General features: G+C 36.9%; 2 protein-coding genes across 4 annotated transcripts; one reads left to right on the top strand and one right to left on the bottom strand.

Annotated features, from left to right (window-relative positions):
* Positions 1–172: 172 nt before the first annotated feature.
* tdrd15 (tudor domain containing 15) lies at positions 173–10,219 on the bottom strand. The gene is made up of 5 exons (XM_044106427.1): positions 9,984–10,219; positions 7,658–7,727; positions 1,481–7,159; positions 1,227–1,360; positions 173–585 (listed from the first exon to the last, which is right to left on the bottom strand). The coding sequence occupies exons 2-5, from the start codon at positions 7,687–7,689 to the stop codon at positions 572–574; spliced, it is 5,859 nt and encodes a 1,952-aa protein (XP_043962362.1). The 5' UTR covers positions 7,690–7,727; positions 9,984–10,219; the 3' UTR covers positions 173–571.
* rfx6 (regulatory factor X, 6) lies at positions 8,408–26,964 on the top strand. 3 transcript variants are annotated; one of them, XM_044106431.1, is made up of 20 exons: positions 8,408–8,433; positions 14,600–14,753; positions 16,001–16,124; positions 16,451–16,512; positions 16,590–16,667; positions 16,758–16,785; positions 17,770–17,877; positions 17,977–18,054; positions 18,170–18,283; positions 18,729–18,778; positions 18,848–19,007; positions 19,473–19,617; positions 20,674–20,783; positions 20,868–20,985; positions 22,114–22,236; positions 23,150–23,356; positions 23,429–23,726; positions 24,742–25,112; positions 25,865–26,086; positions 26,717–26,964. In XM_044106431.1, the coding sequence occupies exons 2-20, from the start codon at positions 14,668–14,670 to the stop codon at positions 26,887–26,889; spliced, it is 2,655 nt and encodes an 884-aa protein (XP_043962366.1). In that variant the 5' UTR covers positions 8,408–8,433; positions 14,600–14,667; the 3' UTR covers positions 26,890–26,964. The 3 variants fall into 3 exon arrangements, with proteins under 3 accessions (XP_043962366.1, XP_043962367.1, XP_043962363.1); XM_044106432.1 differs by lacking the exon at positions 8,408–8,433 and adding an exon at positions 9,778–10,015 and having other exon boundaries at positions 25,865–26,065; XM_044106428.1 differs by lacking the exon at positions 8,408–8,433 and adding an exon at positions 9,830–10,015.
* Positions 26,965–27,959: the final 995 nt, after the last annotated feature.

Here is a 27,959-nt window from a genome sequence, read left to right as displayed (position 1 = left end):
CGACTTTAGCCAAGTAAAATAGGAAACCTAAGTATAAAAGTCTGTATAGGAAATAAGTTTATATGAACATATAATATTTGTAATAGTTTCACATCTATGTGAAGGGAAAATTTGAGAGGTTACAAAGCACATTTACATTTCTTCTTCCATAACACCACCAAGAGGAGCAAAATGACAACGCAGGTAATTTATTTCGGGTAGTTTTTTCAGACAAGCACCAGAAAAATAATACATTATCAGAAAACGTTGACTTAAAACAATCTCCCTACTTAATATAAGACTTTCTAATTCTTGAAAATACACATACAAAACAAGGTTAAACTAAAAATCTCACAAAACAAATTATCACATTTGAGGAGCCTCTAACAAATAATGTACTTCTCCAGAGCAACAAACTTACTAAATTTAAGGAATGAAAAGGATTAAGTGATGAAATTATAATACAACAAACATAGTCAGCCACAAATCAATACAACCAAATGTTAATAGATGTAAATTTAAATGTAAACTTCTGTTGTGTGGCTGATTAAAAAAACAAAAACACTGCAGCAAACATTTGAAGCAGCTTTCTTCACATCAGGAAACCTGTTGGAGAAGAAAATAAGATTAATAACACGGCCACTGCTGGTAGAAATGATTCCAGGCTAAAAATAAATACTGTTTTACTTTTTGTCCATGTCTTATCTGAAGTAGAAAATTACAATAAGGTCACATCTGCTAGTTGTATTGCTATATGTTTATTCTACATTCCCGTATAGTCCCAAATCAAACTATTTGTGTTACATGTACAAAGTTGGGAGTTGTTTTCCACAGCTGCATCAGAACCTGATTGAGAGATTTTACCTGAACAACTCCAGAACAAACGTCTGGAGTTGCAGCCTAACTGGGTTCGTAACACATAATTTTCAAACATTAATGCAATGCTGGGTGGAAATAAGTCTTTTGAAAATGCAGAAATTTGATGAAAAAATGCCACAGCAAACGACTAGTCAAAGCTAAGATATTAATGTGACCTAGCTTTTTAAGAGGCAGGTTACTTTTACCAGGCAGTGTAAAAGGTTTCTTCAAGCGCATGCCCAGTTTGTTTTGTCAAATATTATAGTGAACAAGTTGCATTTTTATGCAAAACTACTTTATGGCATACCTGCATATCTTATGTTGTGAAAAATCACCTTCCCACAGCCAGTATTTTTTATTTATTGACTTTATAAGTATTTGTTTCTTACATTGACTTGATCTGGACTCTGAGTTGACTGAGGGGTTCACTTTGCACCCATCAGTAGCCTCAACTTCACTGTAAACCTCTTCTTCATCGGTATCACAAATTTGAGGCTTTTTACAGGAACTCAACTCCTGAAACCTTTAGGTAAGAGAAATGCAAATAAAAATCTTAAATATACTACCAACATAACATGGTTTTGTTAAAGAATCTACATCATGCATCTTATAATTTACTACTAGTAGAATCTGAAGAGTATACCTGCGTCCAAGCAATACATCTATATAGTTTGCATGTTCAGCATCCACCAGCTTCTTGGCGATATGGACTCCATCAGCAACAATGTCCACTCTCCAGATGGAGTTGGGGCCAAGCTCTCTGAAGAAAATCTGCAGATCTTTCTCGTACAAACAATCCTGGAAGAAGGCTGCCGCCTCATCACTCCACTGTCCGTCCACACCAGCTGGTTTCACCCCTCTCAGAACGCAGGGATAAGTCATTTTAGGGAAGTTTGCAAGCTCCACCGGAAGCTGCTTCAGCTTGGAGAAGTCATGGTACGGTATGACCTCGTGATGCCCATAATCGACAAGTTTCAGGACCACTGTGGTGTCGGTGTGTATGATTTGAGCCCTGCACCACTTGTTCTTGGATTCAGACTTCAACAGGCAGCAGGTACCTGGAACCAGGTGGGCCTCTGGAAGAGAAGGCATATTGCCAGGCAGGTTGTCCAACATGATGGACACTTTATCCATGATGAGGAGTAAATCTTCTAGGACAACACAAAACTCAAAGGGAGTGGTGAATGCAGATGCAAAGCCAGCGTAAGCTTTGTCTGTCTCAAGGGGAGCAAAGAAGAGCAGCTGAGGAGGGCTGGTATCTGCTGTGAATCCATCTGGTGAAGCCTCATTTTGGGTTTCAGCTGCTAATGCAGTCTTGTCTCCATTTTTGTGCAAAAAAGTCTTGATTTGAAACATAAGCAAGGGTTCACTCAGGGCAATTTCAACCAGCCAAACTCCATCAGCCTCAGAAATTTGGACTAATATCAACTTGACCTCAGTGCCTACAAACGGTTTGAGCATTTCATACCAGCACTGAGGTGTTGGATCCTCATTGAGTCCGACACAGTTTATCTTGCACAACACAGCAAGGTTTGGGACCTCTTTCAGGTCGGTACATTGTTGTGGGACAGGCCCTCTTGGAATTTCGACAGTTATTCCATGATCCACCAGGAAGACCTCAAACCTTCTCTCATGTATCTGCTGAACAACACCTCTCCGCCACTTGCCGTCCTCAGCCTGGACTAAGCATTTCAGGTCTTGTTTGACATCCTTCTCAGGCACAGTCTTGTACTTCTTTATGTTGTCCATTATATGACTTTCCATCGATGTTAGCAAGTTGTTTTCTGTAGTCAGTCTGACATAAAAGCTGCCGTCACTCTGGACTGAAAGAATGGTTCCAGTTTCTGTCTCTCTGGTCTGAACAGTCTGATGGATGAACACCTCTGGACAGTCCCTGATGACTGGGATGGAAGATGTTTTGAACTTCCTGTAGCGCTTTTTGCTGCTGCATTTGTGTCTCACCCTCCTGGTATTTCGGACTTTCTGCTTGGCTGACTGTTCTGGCATCAAACTCTTATTCTTTATCGTAACTGGTGCATCTCTGTACATTTCACTTTGCTGACTTTCTTCTCTGAGGTTCTTTTTACAGGGACTTGTGCTTGGAGTGAAATCAAATAAAAGTGATGGAGTCACTTCTTTGCTTTTTGTTACAGAGATGCTATTAAGTGTTGCATCGCTTTCAGCTTCTCCATCAAGAAGCTCAACCTTGACTTGCCATTGATCCCCAATCTGACAAACAAACTCAACCAAGAGTGGCTTCTCTGTCACAGCTTCGATGAAAGAAGCTTCATCTCTATAGGTGGATGTGTTAATCAGTGAACATGGTATGCTAAACCTTGGCTGGGTAAGGAACTGCTCCGGTAGAAAGTAGATCTTTTCCTTTCCTACAAATGCTGAGTTTCCGTAGTCCACAAACTCCACCTTGTAGGAGGAATCGTCTTCCTGGTTCTTCACAACTGAACGATACAGAGCACCATCCTCCTCAAACTCTGACAAAACAGCATCACTGACAGTCAAGAGTGAGGCCAGCTTCAAGGAATCTTTGAGGTCACTTGAGTTGAGATCTTCGCCCATTTTCAGGATGGCAGATTCGTCATCTGACACCTGAAGGTAAAACCTACTGATGGAGTCAATGTGGGACACAAAACATTTTACCCTACATCCAGGATTTATGTTCTTGTGTGGCAGCCGCACCAGTTGGGGTGTTCCTTTTTCCATTCTGTGCTGTGTTTGCTTTGTATATTGGTTTCCACTTGTGGACTTGATTTGAGGTTTTATAGGACCAGTCCTCTTTTGATTTTTCACAAGTTCTTGTTTGGCTCTTGCCTTCTTGTTTGGGGCACTACCAAGTGCAGAATTTTTGGTATTTTTCAGTTTTGCACCGATAGCTTTAGATGGAGATGCACTGTGCACTTTTAGAAGAGTTTTGAATGTGCCTATTTCACATTTTATGTGCTGGTTTTGCTTTTTTGTTTTTCCGCAACTTACAGAAAATCTGACTGCAGTTTTTGGTTTCTGGGAAAGACTCAAAATGAGCTCTTTCACCTTCTCATTGATGTTGATCTCTCCATCAAACAGATCAACATCAAATGATCCGTCATCCCTCTGTCCTCGCACAACAACTCTCACCAGCTTATTGAGGACTGCCTTGATAAGCCACTCCAGGGCATCTGCGTAGAGTTCCTCTGTGGGCACTGAATGGAGGTTGAATCTTACAGCCTGCATTGGCGTATACAACAAGTCTTCACAGCTCCTGGAAATGAACATGACAGACTTTTTCTCTGATATGTAGGTGTTTCCGTAGTCAACAAAGAGAACGCCAACATGCAGGGACGACTGAACACTTAGGGTTACACCCCTGTACCATTTGCCATCCAAGTACTTTGCAAGGCACATCTTTCTCACAACCGCTCCTGTCCTGGCTTGCATGTTTTCAGTTGCCTCTAAGATTTTAATCTCGAGTTCTTCAATGATTTCGGTGTTCTTCTCGAGGTGGCAGTAGACTTCACACTGGCTGTTGACATGCGTAACATAGACCTGTTCTTCATCTCCAGGACTTAGGTCAAACGAAGAGTAGATGAAAGACTCTGGGAACACATCAGAGTTTTGCCTTGTAGATGAAGTTGCTACTCTTGCAAGTCCTTGCTTGATAAGTGTATTTGCAACGCTTTCCTGTGTTTGAGTGTTGTGGAGAGAAACGACGTTGCAGATGCCTTTGTTTTTCACATTCAACAAGGATGAAATTTTACATTTCAGAACACCTTCACTGTTGAGGGCAAAACTTTTCAGCAAGTTGCATGCATGGGGACTCCAATCGCCACAGTATTTTGAATCTGCCGGCTCAATGAGGTTATAAAGGCTGCATCTGAAAGCTTGTCCTTCCAAGCAAAGATGTTCTGGCATAATTGCCTGAAGATGAGAAGGTGTGACCAGGATAATGGAACCATAGTCAACCAGCATCACTTTGACTTGGCTCTTCCTGTTTCCAATGACTAAGCCCCTGTACCAGCGTTCATCTTCAAGTGACTTTACAACGCAACACAACTCTTCTGCATGGAGGGGAACTGTGTGAGCTGAGTAATGGAGCTGGATGTCAGACATTAGCTTCTCCAAAGCTTGAGTTCCAACTAGAGCCTGGCACCAGAAATCAGATGGAGAGTTAATGTGAGAGCAGCGTACAGAGACCTCTGACCCTGGCTTGAATTTTAAAGCTTTGTAGCAAGAATGAACTTCAATCTTCTCAGTTTCATTTCTGTACAGGCTCACTTCTCCTTCACAATCCTGCCGCTGCTCTTTTCTCATGTTTGTTTCAGAGCGTTGTAGTTGTCTTGCTTTATCCAAAATATCTAGTTTTTTCTCCACAGGTACACGTGGAATGTACTCAGCCAGTTTGGAAGAGATCAAGACCTGAGTCATGCTCTTGTCGCTTCCCATCTCAAACAAGTCGACGACAAATGTGTTTTTTGTCATCTGGATTAGGTGTACAAGCAAAGCTTTGCCAGACACCGTTTTTCTGAAGAACTGACATGTTGCGCTAGGCCAGACGTCATCTAAAGGAAAAATGTTAACAAGTGTGCAACAGACAGCAAAAGGGGATGTGCCAGCAAATGTCTTGGGTATGTTTTTTATCAACTTGTGTGGCACTTTTTCAACATTCCCATAGTCGATAAAAAGGATTTCGGCTCCGTGCTCGAGAACATCTGTCACCACACCCCTGTAAAAATGAAAGTCTTCATTGTACAGAGCACAGCACATTGCCCCTACCTCCGGATTCAGAAGTACATCTTCATCCAGCTTCACCTGACTGAAGTGCTCTCCTATTTTGGCCATCATTTCCTCAAGCTCCTGGTTGCGTTTCTGGGTTCTGATCCAGAAGTGGTTTGGATCCTGAGCATACTCAACATAGCCCATGAAAAAGGAGCCAACCTGAATTTCCTCTGTTTCAAGGGTTTTGTATAATGTTTCACCCAGGATTTTCTCATAATTCTCATATCGATGCTGAGGGGACGGTTCCTCAACATTTGAAAGTGGCTCGAAGGAAAGATTTTGGATCGGTTCTGGTTTATTCAGCTCTTTGTCTTTAGCACTTAGCACCGTGATGGTGTACAAATGATTATCTTTATCAAAACCAGTGATCTCCACATCGAGAACTGCTCCGAGCAACCCTGTCTTGAGGAGACTCATCTGCTGAGTTCTGAACACCAAGTCCTGGTCAGCCAGAGAAGGAAGTGTGCACGGAAACGCCATTATTTGCATTGAGTAAAATTCAGGAGGTAAGCTGTGGACGTTCTCAACTTTTGCTGTCTCAAAGAAACCATAGTCAATGAAGAAAACTCTTACTTGAGAGTTGGCTGGCAGGAGCTGCACAAAGCCTCGGTGCCATCTGTGATCTTTTCCTTTAACTGCACATAACACACCTAGGTTCTCTGGAGTCTTCTGACTGCATCCTTTGGTTTTGTCCTCACAAATTTCAGCCAGCTTTTTTGAAACTTGCCACAGCTCCGCTGCTGTGTTAGCCATTTGACAGTAAAACAGCCCAGGATGGACAGCAGCAGTTACTCGCACTTCAGAGCATGTCCCAAAACTAAATTTAGGCCCACAGAATGACAACATGTCCTGATATCCCTGCAAGCTGGATGATTTGTAGCAAAATTCTTGGCCTCTTGATTTTTCAATGAGCAGGTCAGGAACTGGCTCCATGTTTTGTTTGAGTGGCACCTCTGTAAGCATGCTAACCAGGAGGAGGAATGTATCTCGGTCCACATGTCTCCCAAAACCATGTCGAACAAGGTCAGAGTTGATGTCAGGTGCTTCAAACAGAAGGACTTTGTGAGGAAGAAATGCTTGGATAAAACCTGTGACATTTTTACCTGTCAAGCTTGACAAATATTGTTCAACAATGGAGTGAGAACAATTCTGGAGAATCAGTACATTTGCCAGAAATCCACTGACTATTTTTGGAGGCAGGATGAACAAGTCGTCCGAACAGGAAGATATCCGAGCAAAGTCGACACTCAGGACGTTTCCACAATCTATGAGGAAAACATCAAGCAAGTCCTCCTTTCGGTTTTGAACTCTTCCTCTGAACCAGCGAGCTGAAGTCACATCTTCAACTAGGCAGAAATCGGTGACGTCCACTGCAGCTTTAGTCTTTGGTACATTCTGAAGTTCTTGCTGCAAGATGTTGTAGTCCAGTTCGCATATGGAGGGGTACTGTCCCTGGAAGTGTATCAGGGTGGCTTCGGGGCTCCAGTCCAAGTGCGTCAAAATGAGATCCACTGACCAAAGGGCATGTTGTGTCAGTACACCAGAATCTTGTGACCTGCAAATTCAAATAGGATCAATTAATAAACAATATTCTATCTATAAAGCTTTATTACATAATTGTAATTGATGAAAGCAGGAAGCTGAGAGTACTGTTCTAATCTTTGAGGCGACTGTGGCTCAGTGGAAGAGCAGTCCAATAAGGAAGAACCCAACAGGCTGGTGTTTAAACGAGGCTGTGTTTCAAAACATTGATCAGATGTGATAAATGTGTAAAAAACACTTTTACTTTTACTCTGAGACCCCTACATCATATCCTGTGCACCTAATTGCTATTAGATGTCACTTAAATTGTAAATACAGTCCAGCTATTTATAAAAAAATAAATAAATCACAACTGGACATCTTAATTATCTTGATCTAATGTTTCACAGTACTTCTAACTAATAGTTACATTCTAGCAGTAAACACAGGAAACAACCAATGAGATAAAAACTCAAAGAAATTAACTCATCAACTACAACTGGTATGTTTATGATTTTACTGTTTTACTTACTTCTCATGTTCTGGTCCAAGCTCGGACTGCATTGTAGCAAAATTAGGTCCTTTCAAATCACCAAATCAACCTACAGGGAATACAGATGTTGTTGTATTTACCATGTTAGTTTTTAATTAAATACAGAGGACCCCCAATATTTGCGGTGGTTCGGGATCACAGCTGCCTAAAAAACAAAACCTCTTCTAAATACACATAGAACTGACTACTTTATACAATGTACCTTAATACAATAGGTGCAGTGGAAATGGCCTTAGCACTAGTGCTGAAGCTAATAAACAGATTTTCTTATTTCTGCTCTACTGCCAATCAGCCCCAATAAAAATAAATACTGTTCCATAAAACAAAAATGCTGGAATAGGCACATTTTTACAAATAATAACAATTTAGAGTTATGTTCAACAGACAAATCTCTTAATACTGAACCGTGAATAGAAGGGGTCCACTGTATGGACCTTACCAAGCTCCGCCCACAACCGACCCACGTGACCGCAAGTCTCACAAGCAAAGCCTCATAGCGCATTGTTTCTATGTAAACATGACTAATTAGTGCATCATTTCTGCCGGATTTTCACAATATATCAGCTACTACAATGGACAGAGGAACTAACAAGTTCATGTCATCAACTGGGAGGAGGTTACTGGTTTCTCAGTCACAAGCTGGTTGCAAACCTGAGGCCAGCAGGTGTCAGTCAGTTTTATAGATCTGAAATTTGGTTTGATGACCTCAATATGAGAAGCTACAGACTGAGGAGGAACCAAAGAGCTCTGTTAAGGTAAAAGCAAATCTTCTGAAGCTGGGATATACTTAATTTAATTTTACATAATTATCGCAGTAGAAGATGTTTGTTTGTTAAAATTTTATGAAATCTATTTGTTATATTAGATGTTTGTTGTGAATGACGTAAACTCACAAAGGAACGAGGTAATGAGCCACAGCAAAGGTAAACAAAGGTAAAATAACCCTAACGAGTGATCAACTCAAAACCATTCGTACCTCTCTTTGTAGTTTAAGCACACCTGTTACCGTGGCAACCGCCTGCGTTAAAAACATAACATCCTGTCCGTTATGATATCAAGTTTCCAGGCCTGATATTTATTTCTCAATTAATCAGCGCTTCCCTGAACACAGCGATGGTTGATTGACTAGCTGTACTTGGTGCTAGAGTGGCTAACACGAGTAGCAGTTTAGTCCAAAGCCTTTTCTGCTAAAATAAAATCTTTAGTGTATGTCAGATACAGTACACGTTGCATATTGATCTGTTTAGCTAACGTAAGACTGTGTAGAAGTTGTATCAGTACTGGTATTATGCTGTACTTAGCTAACGGAAGCGTGTGTTTGTGAGTGACCACGTAGAATGGGCATCAGCCAATGAAAAGAGGCCCCTCTGGTAAGGTCCATTCTAGTGATTAACAGAAACTCCTCTAAATAATAACATACACAAAGTGACAAGGATGTAACACATATAAGAAATCATTTGTGGTAAATGTTTCTGTGTTATTGAGCAATATCAGCAAACTAAGATTAAGTTTGATTAAGATTAAGATTCACAAACTGAATCTTCAAATGTTATTTGAGGGTAGTTCAAAACAAGATTTCAAGATAACAAGGTGGTTTTGTCATTAATTTAGTAGCTTTTAAATATTCACTTTATTCTACTTACAATAAAATCTGAACTACTGTATGCAATAACTTGATACAGGTCTTTAAAAAGTGTCAACTTTATAAACGGGATTAAATAATAGCCACAACAGGAATAAATTACATGTCAACTAAAAAATCACATTTGGTAATCTATAGTAGTTTTTTAACCGAAATTGATGAGTAGACGGATGGATAGATGCAACTTTTATAAAGAGTGACGAGGAAAATTTCCTTACTTTATTTCATTATATATTTTCTGCGAAACGCATAAATCCCATACTTTTTGCAGATTTCACAGAAACCTTGTGTAACTATTTTTTATTTTCGGAATACATTTGCTTTTTTAAAACCAAGTCGGTTTATATTTTTATTAAAATAAGATATAAACATTTCAGAATATAGATATATCTATAATTGCTTTTTAACATACAAAAACAAAAACTGTTGAACTGTTGTTTTTAATTAGACTAACAATGACTCAGCAAATTAGCTTCGTTTAGCGGGAGCTAGCACCAAACAGCTAACGAAGCTAACTGAGCTAACACAGACGACCCAACTAATTTTTTTAATCTTAATCCAGTCTAACCGCGCTGGTCCGCTTTAAGACGTACTGATACCAGCAACCAGGAACACTGGTCGAGTGGTGACATCTTTCTGACCGCAGTTAGTGACCCAACTCACCTTGGCGCCCGTTTCCTCCTCGCTGCGACCCGGTAAGTCCAAGTTACCTGCAGCGACTGTGAAACATTGCTAGCGTCAGTGAAGCTACGGTGATGCTAATTTTTGATGCGCATTAATGAATCCCGCGTTTCAGCGAATAAACAAACAAATAAATCGTCATCTCGTTCAGGCTGTAACAATGAACAAATTAGTAAATGATACATAAAGGATATCCATTTAAATAATTGAAATACTCAAACATTGACCCATGTTTCTTCCCCCCCACCTCCTTAAAAAATACACAAACAAAATTTATTTCGTAACTGTTGGGCATCTCGCATAGGTTTTAAAAAAATAAGAAATAAATCACAATAAATAACTCGCCATCTAGAGCATCACATAAAAATGCATAAATTAATTAATTAAATAAGTAACGTCCAACAATATATGGTTATTTTTAAATTTTATATTAATAAATGTATATCGTTTGTGCATAACAAAGCATAAAACCTATTTGTATTTGTTTTGTTTTGCATTCATAAACCAATAAAGGTATCAAAAAAATAACAGAAAACCATGTTTGGAGAAAAATAGTCTAGGCAAGTCAAACTTTATATATTTAGAAATAGAGCTGCTCTCATTTAGTCAGTACAACCAGAAATATTATTAAAGTTCATACAAATTGGGTTGTCTCCCTGTTCTTTTTTGCACACTTTTTAATGGTTTTTATGGTTTGCTGCACACACAATTAAACAATCTGAGTCATATATTCAACATTAAGCACTTTGTATTATGAAATATTCGTAATACAAGAAGTTTTCATAGAAATTAATAATTTATTATGAACAGGAACATTTTTAAAGGGACAGAAACTAGTTCTACATACCTAATTTGTTCCCATGTCCAACCTCTTGCAACTATTAAAAACAATTAATTTTTTATTTTGCTTTGATGACAATAAGACGCCATAAAGGTCCAGTTTCAGTTGTTTTGAAGTGTGTGTTGCATCTTATTTATACCTCAGGGAAACAGAAAGTAATGCATCAAAATCTAAAACTAAGAACATCCCACATATATTTTTATATTGTTAACAGGTGTGATTTTGTTGAAATTAATTCATGTTTTTTGTTGTAGAGATAAGAAATGTAGTAAAATATAATTTTTCAGTTTTAGATTAAGCTACTGAAAGAAAATATACATTTATTTTACTTTAAAGCTTCTTTTGGATGATTGTGGACTGTAGTATAGGAGTCACATTTAACCCAAACATATCCAGATATTTTAGATCTAAATCTTTCCTGCTAGAATGAAAACAAAGAGAGCAGCTCTGAGTGAAATCTGTGTGTGTTTAACCTGAAGTAAGAGGCCAGCTGACTGTGGGAGGTATGGATAGATAGATAGATGGATAGACAGATGGATGAGGGTTTTCTGTTAATCATTGATAAAGTGGATTAGCTCAGTCTTTGGTAAATATGATGAATGCATCCACAGCTTCATTAGTTCTTCCTTCCCTCTGCGCAGCTTCACTTTTCCAAAATGCTGGACCTAATGCTGGACCTAATGCTTTTGATATTCAGATGGATCTGTGTAAATAAGAGGCTGAGGAGTATTGTTTAAAGATTTCTTCATGGATCAGTAGATGAAAACTTTCATTTTATTTAGTTAATTTAAGAAAAAAAGATTTATTTTTAATTCGTTTATCATGCCAATGAAACGCAGCAGCGAGAGTTCAGCCAGAGGCGACATGTTTCTTATTCACTCTTTTGCAAAATCTTTGCAAAACTCCCCAGAAATAAACTCTGATTTTAATGGACAAACAACTTTTCATCAAGAAGACGATTCTGGGATTAAATCAGGTAAATCTGTGATCATTTATCTTACATAATTAAATTTTTTTACATAATTAAAATTCAACTGAAGTGGATTTCCCCTCTTACATCTGAATTATATGATTCAATTCAAACTTAAATACACGCAGTGAACCTAATTAACCACAAGGTGTTGCTACAGCTCAACTCAAATAATATTTGTTCTGTTTTCGGAAAATGTGAAGTTTCAAACTTTGCTTCTTAATCTCAAAATCTAAATCCACATCTTTGCAGTCATGCTTTTAAAAAATGTGCAGAACTTTAATCACTTTCATTCACACAACCTTTTCCATATAAACAAGCAAATTAAATGGTTCTTTTATTATTGTCAGAGAAAATTTTATTAATTTGCAGAAAACATATTCAACAGAGCTGATAATGACCCTTATTCTGCTTAAAGGTTGTCATTTGTGCTAAGAAAAGCCTGTTAAAAAGCACATGTTACATTCAATTTGTAGTAAGCTCCCTGATAAAATGTTATGTCATTAATTTTTATTTTATTCTACATATTCTGGCAAAATGTATGTTTTTGCTTTCATCCAAATAAAAAAAATCTAAGAAAAAGATCTTAATGATGATTTTAAAAATTAGAAAACAATAAGAAAAAAGAAAAATCTAAAAATTATTTAATTTGTTATAACTTTATGCTGCCACCTGATAAAAAAAAAACTTTAAGTGATTCTTCTAAAAATGTTATTTTTTGCTTTAGCTCATTGAAATAAAATCCTCTCATTTAGCTAACACACCACTTTGAAACCTGCTCTTCACTTTAAATATTTTAAGTAATAGACACAATAACTGTTTTTAAACAGGAAATTTAAGACTAGAATATGGTTTAATGACTAAGTACTTTTTGATTCTGAATTTTTGGAGACTTATTTACTACTGATGGCTCCAGCCCTTGTTTATGTCAATATTTCAGCTCGTTCTGTACATTAGCTTCAGTGTTGGCTCTAGTAGATCACATGATTGAATTATGCAATATGTGCTGGATGTTTGTTTTACACACGGAGAACATGCAGCCTGGAAAAACAAAGCATTTGTAGCTAAAAACTCTTAATTTTAAAGTATTTTAAATTTGAGTATATATTTTTCAGATTTTGTGATCTTCAATTAATGTTGCTATAGGCTAGAGCTTTAAATTACAGTTTAGATGCTAAATTATATCTACTCTTTAAATACTACAACCCTCACCAACAATTTAACTTTGACATAATTTACACTTGTAATATAATGTTTATGAGTTGCATTCATGTTTGTTCTCTGTTCTTCGTGTTTTCTTTTTTTACCTGTATGGCGGAGAAAAATAAAACGTGAGGAAAAAGTTCCCCCTTCAAAATAAGAGCACGAATAACTAAAACTTCAACGTGGATGTTGAACTTTATTCAACTGAAAGTTGAATAACTGGAAGCAGCCAAGTAAATTAGTTCTTCAGGATCTTTCTGGAAAGTTCTTTATTTATGGGAAGCTAAGTTGGGCTAAACATTTTCAATGTTAGCAAAAGAGCTAAATGAAAAATTAGCATCCACTAGTGGCCGTTTGTGAAAACTGAAAATAGAGACTGAATCCTTCAATGTAGCGTGAAAACCACATCAAGATACTTTTCAGACTGAGGAGAGTAGGGTTCAGCTAAACCGGCTACTAGCAGCTAGCTGTTAGCATAAAAGAGCTAATGGAGTTTGTGGCAGATTGCCAGGGTAAAAATCACTGCTGACAGAAAACTAATACAAAATTTTATCTTAGCCGCTAATGTTACAAAAAAAGACAACTGTTGCTTTATTTTAAATATCTACTGTAAGTACGCAAAAATAGAATGGATACATTTCCTTCTATGGGATGTTGACATTTGTGGAAAATTATTAAACCAACAAAAAATAAAACAACAAATTAAAACTAAATTAGACAAAACTTAATTAACAAATGACATCTTTACATTTTCTTTTATATCTAAATTATTTCAACAATCTAAACATTTAAGTGTGACAAATTGATTAAAAAGAAAATAATTGTGAACCTAATAAGCTAATAAAACATTATCTTGATGTAAGAAATGACAGGAATTTCTTTGAGGACCTTTTCTGAAAGTAATTTAACACATTGGTTTGTTGAAAGGCTTTTTCTTTGGAACAGAAAAAGGAATGAAAACATTCCCCGTTAACACAATAACAATTCATTACGAGGTCACAGTACAGGCCTTAAAAATTATAACTGCAAACTTCAGAAAATATGGGTCTTTTCAACATTATTCGCATCATATTATATACTTTTGGTAATACGATAATAGGTAAACAATTAAACTTGAGGGATAAACAAAGGCAGAAATATTTCCAAGGTCAGATAAAAGAAACTAATCAGAAATGAAAGCTCAGAAGGAAATAAGGAAAACCTTGAAGGCTTAGTCTGGAACACCAAATCTAAAATAAATTAAGAACTACTCATCAAATGCTCCATTAGGGCAGAAAGGTCAGAGTAAACTATCAGAAGCACGTTAATGAACTAATTTAAAAATATAAAGAGTTAAGAAAATGAGCAGATTGCTTTTCTTTATTCCTCCATGTTTTTAATTACAAGCTAAAGTTTACAGTTGTTGAGCGCAGTAAAGGTTTCTCAAACTGTGCAACCCTGCATTTACAGGAGTGATTTTACTGAAAGGATTGCAGATTTTTAAAATGATTTCATTCCTTTCCAGCTGAAGTTGTAGTTGCATGCTGGGAAACATTTCCAGAAGTTTTGGCTTAAACCTTCCCGCTCTGTTGTATTTCTCTGCAGAGGACAGCAATGAGACACCTTCGTCTGAAGACGAGCACGACCTGTTGGACTTGAACTCTGACCTGACAATGAAACAGAGCAACAGTTCGTCCAGGAAGACAATCAGTCAGATCATCAAGGATAAGAAGAAACAAACGCAGCTAACGCTACAGTGGTAAGAGCAAACATAGTGCACACACAAGGATCTTGCTTCATATTTACAGAACTCACACAAACATCCTGTTTTTAGTCTCTGGATGACATAAATATGTCCTGTTTCAGGGAGTTTTTTTAGTATAATCTAACTTATTTGAAATTAAATACATGCTACAATAATGAGACAGAAGAAATATCTGAGATTTATTCATTAATGTCTTCAAAACCAGAAGTTTACATACACAATTATGATGACTGTCACTTTAATCAATTGAGGTGAAAACACAGATGATGATGTCATGGCTTTGGAAACTTCTGATAGGTTAAGTGACACGTTAGAGTTATGTGATGTCACACTTTCTGGCAGACATCTTGGTAGGTATCAGTAGCTAACTATCATGACAGTTGCTATGGAGTTCCTATGACAACAGTAAACAAGCCACATTCTCTATCTCATTCTCGATCTCAACAGCAGCAGTTTTGTTGCACATTGGTCAAAAGTGTCAATATACTTTGTTTTTGTTGGTCTTGGAACCATGGTTCATTTACGCTTTGTTTGCCCTCCAAGATGGCGGATCAGTGGCACGCATCAATTCTGAGTCAGATTTGTGGGAACTACGTATTGGATGCTTTTTATTATTATTATTATTATTATTATTATTATTATTATTATTATTATTATTATTATTATTATTATTATTATTATTATTATTATTATTATTATTATTATTTCATGTGATAAGTATTTTGGTGTTGAGTTAAACTCATAATTATGTGCTTTTTTGGATAACAAATGTGGATAAAATGGAAAAAAATGGAATTCAGAAAAAAATTATGTTTGCAAATTAGAATATTTGCCAGAAATTAATCTCAGAAATTTGGAAATTTTGACTTTTGTAAATGTCCAAAGTTTTCTATCAAATTTTCATCAATTGAACCTTACATGTTTGTTTTTTTTTAGATTATTTCTGGGATTAATCTTAAAATTTCAGATTTTTTTCTGGCAAATTTTCAACTTTTTTCTAGAAACTTTTTTCTGGAATTTTTTTTGGCAGACACTTACTCCTGTTATTTCAATATCTGGGATATTGCAGTTGTAATAATAACTATGAATGGGTGTCATGTTAAATATTTAGGCATCACTCAGGGGAAACAAAAATAATAATTTGTTCTGTTACTCGTCAAACAATTTTTTCTTTTCCTGGTGCTATTTTTAATCTTTTTGCATCTCTAACATGATATTTGATCTTTGGTTTTTCTCTGCAGGCTTGAGGAGAATTACATCGTGTGTGAAGGAGTCTGTCTGCCTCGTTGCATCCTTTATGCTCACTATCTGGACTTCTGCAGGAAAGAGAAACTAGAGCCCGCATGTGCTGCTACTTTTGGAAAGGTGAGGGTTTTTTTTCTGACATTCTTTAAATTTTAAGACAGAAATAACCAGATATAAGGAAGGTGAAGCAGGTTTTTTGTTTTGCAGGAATTCATCTTTCTTTGAAATAGTCCAACTGATTAATCAGCTGCACTTTTAGCATGTTGACTAGTTTTTTAATGCAAGTTTGTTTTAATTGTGGTTTTACTGACCAATAAGAATTGTTCTTGATGTATAAAACCTTAAATTTTAAATTATTTTCTTAATTAACCTTTGGTGAATTAAATGATGTGTGCAGTTTAAAATAAATAGTTTGAAGCTTATTTCATCCCTTTTCTGCTCATCAGACAATCCGACAAAAGTTTCCTCTTCTGACAACAAGACGACTCGGCACCAGAGGACACTCCAAGTAAAAAGAAAAATTAGGAAAAAAAAGTAATTACTGGTTGGGTTTTATGTGAATTTATGCATAACAACATTTTCCAGATATCATTACTATGGAATTGGGATCAAAGAGAGCAGCGCGTATTATCACTCCGTGTATTCAGGTAAAGGTTTGACCAGGTGAGTTTATTTCAAACCTTCTGCTATTAATTTGACCACATAATAAAAGAGTTTTGTTTGAATTTAACTCTTGTTTTGTTTTGCTTGCAGATTTTCAGGGAGTAAGCTCAAGAACGAGGTACGTTTTTTTTACCCACAATGCAAAGCAGGTTTTCATACTTCAACCCTTAATAGAAACTATGCCTCCGTTTAGTTTAAAAAATACCAGCTTAAATGCTGAGGCCTCCAACACCTGAAACACCCTCAGGAAGTTTATTGGGAAAATTAAAGGGGATCTATCATGCAAAATTCACTTTTTTCACATTTTTATAGTTCTAAAAAAACATCCAGACAGTTTTTTGATAATAAGTTAATGTGTTTCGAAAACATCCTGTTTGTTGAGTCACGCTGCGTTGTTGCCTAGCAACACTAGTTGAGTTCCAGCACATCTGGTTAGCCGGATTTACTGCTGTATGCGCTGTACAATGGCTTCTGGAAAAGATAAGTGTTTTGTTGTTGACTTAACGTCCAGAAATCACATGCTGCATTCTTGTTGGTTGTGCAGGAGGCTCCACTTCTGCTTGTCAAGGCTGCATGGTTGTATAATTGTGCTGCTATTTGCAGCCATTTTTATGTGCTATATTTGACATCCATTTCTTAAATTAAAATAAAAATTAAAATAGATAAATAGCTTCTTTTTTTCCAGAATGGCTTCTCCAGTTACATTCTGTTCCAGATGTTTGCCTCACAGATGTTGCAAACATCTTTTGGAAGATGTTTGCCTCACTTCTAATCAGAAACAAACTTCTTAGTTATGTTTTATATCATTTTAATTTGAAATCTTCCAAGGGTATGAGTGATTTGGGAGTCAACCGTATGTTTTTACAGTAGGGCTGCTCTTATTCGCTGCTGTGAGGAGAAAGTAAAAAAACTCTAAAATTCAACAGGATTTTCATATAAAATGATGGACACACTGAATAATCCTCAGATTGGACCAAAATAGATTCATTGTTGGTAATTTGTGATTTCAAAATGTGATTTCAGCATTTTCTGTTGCCACAATAGTATTTTTTCCCAAACGGATTTAAATAAAGAGTAAAAAGTGAAAGAGTTTGTTTTGCAGGGTGGCTTCACCAGGAAATACTCTTTGAGCTCTAAAACCGGAACGCTGCTTCCGGACTTCCCCAACGCCCAGCATCTCGTGCTGCAGGGAAATATTTCCAGAGAAAAGGTCGCTGATCTTTATTTCATGCTTTGTGTTTTAGTAAACAAACAAACAAAGAAAAGATGTTTCTAGATTTCGGAAGACTGAATTTTCTCTCTATTTCAGGTTGACACTCTGATCATGATGTATAAAACTCACTGCCAGTGCATCCTGGATAATGCCATCAATATCAACTTTGAAGAGGTGGTTATCTGTTATGTATCAGTACTTTATCCTGATAAAGTAAAAAAACAAACTCTTTACTTTATCCTGATAAAGTACTGATACAAATTGGTCACTTTATTTTCTTTTTGCTCAGATCCAGAATTTCCTGCTCCACTTCTGGCAGGGAATGCCCGACCATCTGCTGCCGCTGCTAGAAAACCCGATTATAGTCGACATCTTCTGTGTCTGTGACTCCATCCTCTACAAGGTTTCTATAAAACACTTCTGCAAATTTACAGTTTTGCTTTTTTATGTTTAAATATCGTTATTTGTTTCATACAGAAATGCTTCACATGAGCATTTTACTGCCATCGAGGCAGTAAAATGCTCATGTGATTTGTGAAGCATTTACAAAGTGTTTCTAGATTAAAATCAGATTAAAATCAGATTAACAGAGTTACAACAACATTTAATTTCCCTTTGGGATTAATAAAGTATTTTTGAATTTGATTCTGAGGGAAAAAAAGACAGAATTTGAGATTAAAGTCAGGATTTGTATTCTGTTGTTGCAGTGGGCCTGAGGCTCTTCCATGCCTACTGAAATGTAGAAAAGTCAGACCTTTATTTGATGTTGTTTAAAGGGGAAAGAAATGATAGTTTATTGTCCTCTGTCTGATTTCGTGTTGCTCATGATTTGCCGTCTGTTTTCTCAGGTTCTAACTGATGTTTTAATTCCGGCCACGATGCAGGAAATGCCTGAGAGGTGTGTTTCTAAAACTTTACTCCAGAAAACTTCTCATAATTTAGCAGTGAACCTGGTTTTGCTTCTCAGTTTATTGGCAGACATAAGAAACTTTGCCAAACACTGGGAACACTGGTTGGCCTCGTCTCTGGAGAACCTCCCAGAATGCCTTGCAGCAAAGAAGCTCCCCATCGCACGCCGCTTCGTCTCCTCCCTGAAGAGGCAGACATCTTTCCTGCACCTGGCGCAGGTAAAGCAGGGGAGAAACCAGCTGGATGTCTGGAAACGGACCTGGAAATGATTCTTATTCTCTCTGATTTTTATTTTCTCTGTGTTGTCCCAGAAATGATTTTATTTTCTCTGTGTTGTCCCAGAAATGATTTTATTTTCTCTGTGTTGTCCCAGAAATGATTTTATTTTCTCTGCGTTGTCCCAGAAATGATTTTATTTTCTCTGTGTTGTCCCAGAAAGTATTTTATTTTCTCTGCGTTGTCCCAGAAATGATTTTATTTTCTCTGTGTTGTCCCAGAAATGATTTTATTTTCTCTGTGTTGTCCCAGAAATGATTTTATTTTCTCTGTGTTGTCCCAGAAATGATTTTATTTTCTCTGTGTTGTCCCAGAAAGTATTTTATTTTCTCTGCGTTGTCCCAGAAATGATTTTATTTTCTCTGTGTTGTCCCAGAAATGATTTTATTTTCTCTGTGTTGTCCCAGATTGCCCGGCCGGCTCTTTTCGACCAAACTGTGGTGACCGGCATGGTTCTGGACATCGACTGCGTGGATCTCAGCAGCATCAACTCACAGCCGCTGCTCAGCGCGTCGGCGGCCGGAGACCAGGACTCGGATATTTACTCTGAGTGTAAGAAAAACTCCTGTGATGATGTTCAGTTGATCAGGATTCATCATCAGGGTTGATGCTGTTTGTTAGCTTAGCATAAATGTTAGCAACCAAAATGTTTAGGTTTTTTTTAATGTAAATCTTTAAACTTCAGTATTTCTAAGTTAAATTGGAGGTTTGATGAAAAAAATTAAAATAAAAAATTCAAACCCACAATAAGGATTTTAAAAGCCTCATTGTGGGTTTGACAAAAAAAAATAAATTTGTAGCATTTATAGAAATGTATTTTAGTGCAACAGACAAACAAATATGTAAATCAATCATAAAATTATAACAAATTTTAAGCAAATTAATAGAACAAAGAAAGAAGAAGTGTTAATGTAAAACAGTGAAAAGAAATCCGATAAATAGATTATTAAATAACCCTGTAATGTATTGGTAACCTTTGACCCTTTGATTGTTAAAAATTAAATGGCAGAACAAAAAAAATTGAATAATTAGAGAAATAAGTAAATGACATGCCTGAATGTAAAAATAAATAAATGGTTGGCAAAAAGTTTGGAGAAATAAATGACTCAATTAGTTAATAAATAAATAAATAATCAATTAGGTGTATAAATAATTCATCCAGACAAATGAGTAAGAGATGAAAAAATCTAAAATTTAAAATTAAAAAGTGGGTAAATAAATTATTTTTGTCGTTTTTACATTAGGTTTTCACACTTAGTTTTTCTACATTTAATTTTTTTTCTTCACATTTCATGAGTTAAAGAAACAAAAATTATGAAAGTAGTTCATGCAAATTATTGTTTGAATGTTTAACATAATAAGTGCCATGTTGGGTCTGACCAGACTGTAGAAGTTCATCCTAATTTTTTTACATTTTGTAAAGACCAGTGTTTAGGTTGTCGGTGAAACTCTGGAAATAAATATTTGCACCTTTCAATGCTTTTTAATTCACAGAATTAAACTGGAAATAACTTTTCCACATTTAGTTGACTTTGTAGTGACAACCTACCCAAGTTTGCCTGCAATTTTACATTTTCTTGTCTCGTTATTATTCTTTTTTCCCCCCAGACGACTCCATCGGTGTTTTTCAGGAGCTGAAGGAGCTGCTGAGGAAAAATGCCACGGTTGAGTCGTTCATAGAGTGGCTGGACTCGGTGGTGGAGCACAAAGTCATCAAGGTAGAGACAGTTCACCCACTCACCGAAACAAACGGAAGCAGAAAATAAGCAGCTTTTTAAATCACTTATTCATGTTTTCATCAGCCTGGCAAGCAGTGTGGTCGATCCGTGAAGAAGCGAGCTCAGGATTTCCTCCTCCGGTGGAGCTTCTTTGGTGCACGGATCATGCACAACCTCACGCTCAACAACGCCTCCAGCTTCGGTACGGAAGTGGAAAGAGTTTATTCCAGCTTATGCATGCTTTATGGCATTTATAACATTTGTAACATTGGTGTTAATGTTTTAAAGCAGAGGTTCTGTGTGTTGCATTATACAAAACTCAGAAGGGATTATAAAATCCACTTTTTGAAAATATTTTCTATTATTTGTAATTTCCTGTTTTGGAAAAAAAAAAAAAGATTAAAATCGGATCTGGAGGTTTTATTTTTATTCCGTGTCGCCCAGCTGTAGAACTGGGTCCAAATCTTGGTTCACGTTGCAAAAACTCAAAATCTTACCAAATATTTTTGGTTTAGTCTCTAATGCAAATAAAATACCACACTTGAAATAAGACAAAACTAACTTACAAGTAACTTTTCAGCAAGATATATTGTTATAATGTTATTACTTATATAAACAAATAAATAATTGTTTATTTACTCAAAATAATTATTATAAGTGAAATTATCTGCCCATGGACCTAGTACATTTTCACCAATATTAATGTTTGTTTTGAGTCAATAACTTTGTAATATTGATGAAAAAGTTCTAGTTCCATTGGCAAATTATTTCACTTATTATATGGGGGGAATGTCTCATCATAAATGAAATAATCTGCCAATGGAACGAGAACTTTTTCATCAATTTAAGGAATTATTGACTTAAAACAAACTCCCATTTCTTGCTGAAAAGTTAGTTTCGTCTTATTTCAGTGTACTAAAATATTTACACTAGAATCTAGACCAGAAATACCTTTTAAGATTTTGTGTCTCTGCAGTGCAGATGGAGATTTTCAGATCTTCCCACTAAAAGACGTCTGCCGGTCCGATACGAGTCAGCTCAGAGCAGATTGCTACAATAGCACCATAAATCGTAATGGCCAGACTCGCTTTGATTACACAGCATCTTATCTGCGGTCGGCGTGCTCTCTGTTCAAACACACGCACACAGGCTACGTGTGCATGAATAAACAACCACCATTTGGTGGCTCTCGCCCTCTCTGAAGGCCCACTTAAGCTCAAACACAAACGTGTGGCCCTGCAGGTCAAACAAAGAGCAGGGGGGCTCTAAAGGTCGAGTGAAATGTCAGCTGGACGAACGTCTGAGCCGCTTTCTGTTCTGATGCTGACAGGTTCCTTCCATCTGATCCGGATGCTGTTAGACGAGTACATCCTGTTGGCGCTGGAGACGCAGTTCAACAACGACAAAGAGCAGGACCTGCAGAACCTTCTGGAAAAATACATGAAAAATGCAGGTATTGGGTCTCACTCAGAGGTGGGCAGAAAACCCAAAAACTGTACTCAAGATTGAGTAGAACTACTTTTACTAAGTAAACGTAAAAAGTAGCCACCTAAGAAATTGAAGTACAAAAGGATTTGGTTAAATGTCTACTCAAGTTCTTAGTAACGGATGAAATTATCAATCATTTAATATTTAAAAATTACATAAAATTTATAAAGCAAATTTTGGTATTATGTTGACAAAAATGTAAATAATTCATATAAGTAACAAAAATAACAAATACATTTTTTTGTAAATCAGTTACTTTCAATAAAAAACGTATAAAACTTTAACAAAAGCTGCAGGTGTGTGTCTGTGTCAGGTGAATTTTTGTTTTCCATTCAGTGGGCAGAAAATCCAGAAATTTTACTCAAGACTAGAAATACTTCATAATAATATTTCTCAAAGTACAGCACTTTAAAAATACTCCTAAAAATATTTTTTTTCAAAAAATTTTACTCAAGTAAATGTAATTGGATCATGTAATTAGTTACTACCCAATTATGGTTTCACTGAACCCAAATCAAACCAGTCCTGTTTAATCCAGTTTGTTTACCTACAAAATTTGGTTAATTCAAAGAGGTGTGAATGCAAAACAAACATAAAATCATACTAAGCATTTTTTGCGCTCATTGTGTCCTTCAAAGGGTTTTGTGTAATTTTCTTCAGTGGTTCTTGTTGCAGCGCCCCCACAGGCGAGGAGGGGAACATGTTTTTTTATTTAATTTGGTTTGACGCTGTGCCATGTGAAAGTGAACCGCAACAGCTGAAAATGTATCAAATGTTGCAACTTTGAAAACATCCTTAAAAACGGTTCCCTCCTGAAGTCCTCCAGCAGCGCTAAATGAGGATAATTATCTGAAATTAAATTTGGTTGCCTCCTTCAGATGCCAGTAAAGCTGCGTTCATGGCGTCGCCCAGTTCCTGCTTTCTGGCGAACCGCAGCAAGGCCCCCGCCTCCGTCGACCAATCGGTGAAGAACGAATCCTTGGGAGGACACGCCTACATGCCTCTGTCGACCAATCAGCAGCAGGACCTGGACTCTAAAGCCGTCTTCTATCAGGGGAACGACAGTTCTGGCTTCACGTCTTCAGGTAGCCATGGTAACCGTCAGGCAGTTAAAGCATAAAAACAAAATGTCTGAATATTGTCGTGATTCCCATCAGGCGGTCAGATGGACTTCTCTCAGGTCAGCGGACCCCTCATGACGCCGCCCATCTCCCCGGCCGCGTTGGTCCATCGGGGCTCTGTCATCAACCAGGGGCCCATGGCGGGGAGGGCCCTGACGCCCTCTTCCTGCTCCTTCTCCTCATCCTCCTGCCTCTCCTCTCTCAGTGAAATCCCGCAGCCCAGCCCCTGCTCCTCGTACCCGGAGACCCTGTACCACTGCTTGCCGCAGTCCAGCGGGTTTTTTCCCGCCGCCGGCAGCGGGCCCTCGGTGCAGACCTACCAAACGGCTCCCAGGTTAGCTTTATGTGCTGCTTATGCTAATATGTAATGATTAGATAGATTTACTTTCACAATCACTAAATACAGTATTTATAGAATAATTATATTAATGTAGGAATTAGTAAGCAAAATAACGTTTCTAGGCCCAATAATTGTCTGCTTTGGTTGTTATTTTAAGCATAAGTTTTGTAAATCAGTAGGGTTGAAATTATTATTTGGATTAATTGTGATAATCAATTATTAAATAATCAGAAACTAATTTAGTAATTGATTAATTGCGTACAAACTAAAAACAAACCCTATTTATAAAAAAAAACCAAAAAAAAATACTAGTCAGAACTGAAATTATGTCAGAACGTTTAAATATAAATTAAAAATCTTTGGATTAAAAGCCGTAAATTATTTACAGATGAACCCATGAACATTTACACCTAATAAAAAGACAATTTTTTTCTGTTTGTATGAAGTTAAATCAGACCAATCTTCTGTTGCTTTAGATTTACCAAATGCAAGAAATCTTAACAAGAACATTTTTTATTTTATTTTTCAATATATTTCATTCCTAATGACTCAATGACTTATTGATATGCGTAATATCAATAAGTCATTGAGTCATTGACTTATTGATAGCCAACCTTTATTGAAATAAAGGTTGGCTAATATTTTATAAATTAAAATGACTAAATTTTTTTGTTGTTGTTGTTAAATTAATGTTTTATTTTCAAACCAGATAGACGTGTAGGGTAAGAGAAACATAAACATTACATTTTGTTATTTTATTTTACTTTATTCCTGCTGCAGAATATAGAGTACTCTCACAAGAAATTATTAATAACAGTAATAAATTATATGTTAAAACAGTGAATCGAAACAGTTTTTTTTAGTTCATTTATACTGTTTTTTATCTCCAAAATGCTGGAAACGTTTGAAAACTCACCTTGAAAGGGCTTGAATTTTACTGTGGGGAAATTGTATAAAACAGATTAATTTTTGTGAATAACAGGGTTAATCTTAATCTGGGTTTTTTTAGGTCTCGGGTCCAGAATCCCTGCCTGACATCAATTCAGACCCATAATCCTCCTGTGGGGTGCCATCTGGCCCGGTACCCGTCCCTGGGCGATCCGGCCCTGAGCAAGGACGGTTTCTACCCTCCGTCGGTCCACCACTCCTCCGGCAGCGGCGACTGCTCCCTGACGGCATATGGCACTGCAGTCCGGCCGCCTTCCAGATACACGCCGGGTCCCGAACCGGTCCAGACAGAACCGGGTCTGGACCAGCAGGCGGGGACTGCTCAGATTCTGGACGCTGCAGACGGTTTCGGCTTCATGGGGGCCGGACTGAACCTCGCTGGCGGCGGCGGCGGCTGTCAGGGGTCGGCGTACGGCGTTCTGGGTCATGGCGGTGAGGATTCTTAGAGTCCGGTTCTGTTTGAACAGAGAATATTTTAACTTCCAAAACATAAACAAACACTTGTTAGACACATAAAAATATGGAAGATTATTTGGGCCGCTGGAAAAAAAGAATGAAATCTGATTCCAATCTCAGAGTTCTGACCTTTTCTTTTTCCAGAATTATGACTTTAATCTCAGAATAAATCAGAATTCTGAGACTAGAGTCAGAATTCACTAATTCTAATCTCAGAGTTCTGACTTTAATCTCTGAAATTTGAGAAAAAAAATCTTAATTGTAGAGATCGGATTTATTATTTTAGAAGCAGAAATCAGATATCTGAGATTAAAGTCTGAATAATTCTGAATCCTAATCTCAGAATTCTGCTTTAATCTCTAAAAGATGAGAAAAATAAGAATTTTAGAGATTAAAATCAGAACTTCAGAGGCTGAAATCAGAAATCTGAGATTAAAGTCAAAATTCTGGAAAATTTGGATTTTTTTTCTTCCATATTTACTCCCCAAATTCTGAGAAAAAAGTAAAAAATTTTAAGAATTCTGAGATTAAGTCAAATTTCCTTTTTTTTTTCCAGTGGCTCTAATTAATTTAATTCAAGTAAATTATGTTTTTGTTCTGACCTTTTTCTCATGTTTTTCATGATTGAGTTTTTTTTCCCATTTATTGAAGAACCAGATTTCTACTTTTACAAAGTGAAAATCACACAAAGATCGACCTTAGGATTTAGTTTTAATGTCTGTTTGCAGGTTTCTATGGCAACAGCAGCTTCTTGGCCAGCCAGCGAGTGAATCCTTTGGTTGATCAGCACGTGTCCGTCATCAGCAGCGTGGGAAACCTTCGCCCGTTCTCCGCAGCGTTCTCCGAGGTCCACGACCCGCTGAACATCCTGGACGAACCAGGCAGGAAAACGTCAGGAAGCTTTTTCAGCGAGGCAGAATCTGGAACAGGTCCATATCAGAACCACGGAGGCCAGTCAATTGCTAATATTTTAGCAATACTTCTTCAGATATGCTCTACAAAAATAACAAATACAAGAAAAGGCAGATGTAACAGGATTAACTTTTTTAATATTTATATCTACCAGAACAATCCTGATCCAATCTATTTTGGGGTTCTCCAGAGTTCTGTTTTAGGACCCTTGTAATTCTTGTTGTAAATGGCTCTTTCTTCATTGGCTGCTGTTTGTAAAGATAAATACCTGGTTAGCTCAGAGCTAAATATTCAGTTTGAAGCTAAATATTTAGCTAGCTCAGAAATAAATATTTAGTTTGGAGCTAAAGAGTTAGCTAGCGCAGAGCTAAATATTTAGATCAGAGTTAAATAATTAGTTTGTAGCTAAATGATCAGCTTCAAACTAAATATTTAACTAGCAAGCTGAATATAAATGGTGACATAATCTGTAAGTTTGGAAACAATTTCCAGGCGCCTCAAGGTGCCATTTGTTCAAATAATCACAAATAGCATTGGATTGTCTTTTTTATTGTCCCGTCAAATTTATATTTAAAATGCTTTTACATTGAGAGAAAACCAAGTCAGATTCCTTGTTTGTGTGCAGAATGAAGCTGGTTCTGATTGAACGTGTCCGGTTTTGTCCTCAGGTCATCCTCTTCCCCCCTCCGGATCTGCAACCTGCATGTTCGGACTTCCGTCTCCGTTCAGCTCCCAGGACGCTCTGACGTCTCTGCAGCGCGGCGCGGCGTCCTCAGAGGTACAGGACCTGGTTTCCTCGCTGCCGCCCATCAACACCGTGTTCATGGGGGGAGCGCAGTGATCGTAGAAACACACAGAAAGAACTCTTAGGTTTATATTAACTTATGGACAATAACTAATAAACACTAAAATAATATTGAAAAGAACTGCATCTGTTATAGAATAACTTTCTGTTTCTTCTTGTCTTCTGTGTATAAATAAAATCAGAAGCTGTCTGACTGCACAACATGTGAAAAACGCCCCGGATTGTTTTGTCACTGAAGGCTTCATTTCAGAGACAAAACTGAACTTTTACTGGAGAAAACTGTTGATTTAAACTGGTGATTACAGGTTTTAGGAAGATCCAGGTCTTTATTTAATCCTCTAAACTTGCGAAGCAGAACAAAAGGAAAAAATATGTAAATGTTATTAAAATGTGTTTTCAGAGGATTTCTCTTTTAGGTTTTTCTTCAGGAGAGAAGTTTCCAGTCCAGTGTGTGCAATTTTTAACAATGTTTAGCTTCATAATGAGCTGATCCAAGCTGCAGTTAGTGATTATTTTAGAAATTGATTATTCTCACCATTAATCGATCGACCAAAAAAAAACCAAATAGGCAAATTCTGCAAATTTTTTATTTAACAGCTGAAGCTTTTTTATGCAAAATTAGACACTAAAAGATAAAAATAAGCAAACAATTAAATTCCTATTTTATAAAATTTTATTGAAGCTAAAATTAAAATTAGAACATTTTACAAAGAAGCTTCTTCATCTCCAATAAAAAAATATATTTTTACAGTTTTTACTTAATTAGTGCTCTGAATGTCTTTTTTTTTTCCCAGCAAAAGCCATTTTTTATAGTCTGCATAATCCAGTTGATTTATTACTAAATAATTTAACGATTATTTAAATAATTGATTATTGATTCAGCCCTATCATAATATAAGTAATTGTTTCTCCTGAAGCTCGTTGCAGCTGCTTGCTGACTGAACTGTAGAGATTTTCAAACCAAAATAAATAATTTATCGGATGTCTAACAGACTGGGAGGTTTGGAGTTTGAATCCCAGTTTTGGGTCTTTTCTGCATGAAATTAGTAATTCTGTGTGGATTCTCTCTGGGTTCTCCGGTTTCCTCCCACAGCCCAAAAGCCTGA

Source organism: Gambusia affinis, linkage group LG22 (genome assembly GCF_019740435.1).
Source record: "Gambusia affinis linkage group LG22, SWU_Gaff_1.0, whole genome shotgun sequence".
Lineage (NCBI taxonomy): Eukaryota > Metazoa > Chordata > Actinopteri > Cyprinodontiformes > Poeciliidae > Gambusia > Gambusia affinis.
Note: the sequence above shows the minus strand (reverse complement) of the source record. Positions and strands in the feature narration are given on the sequence as shown.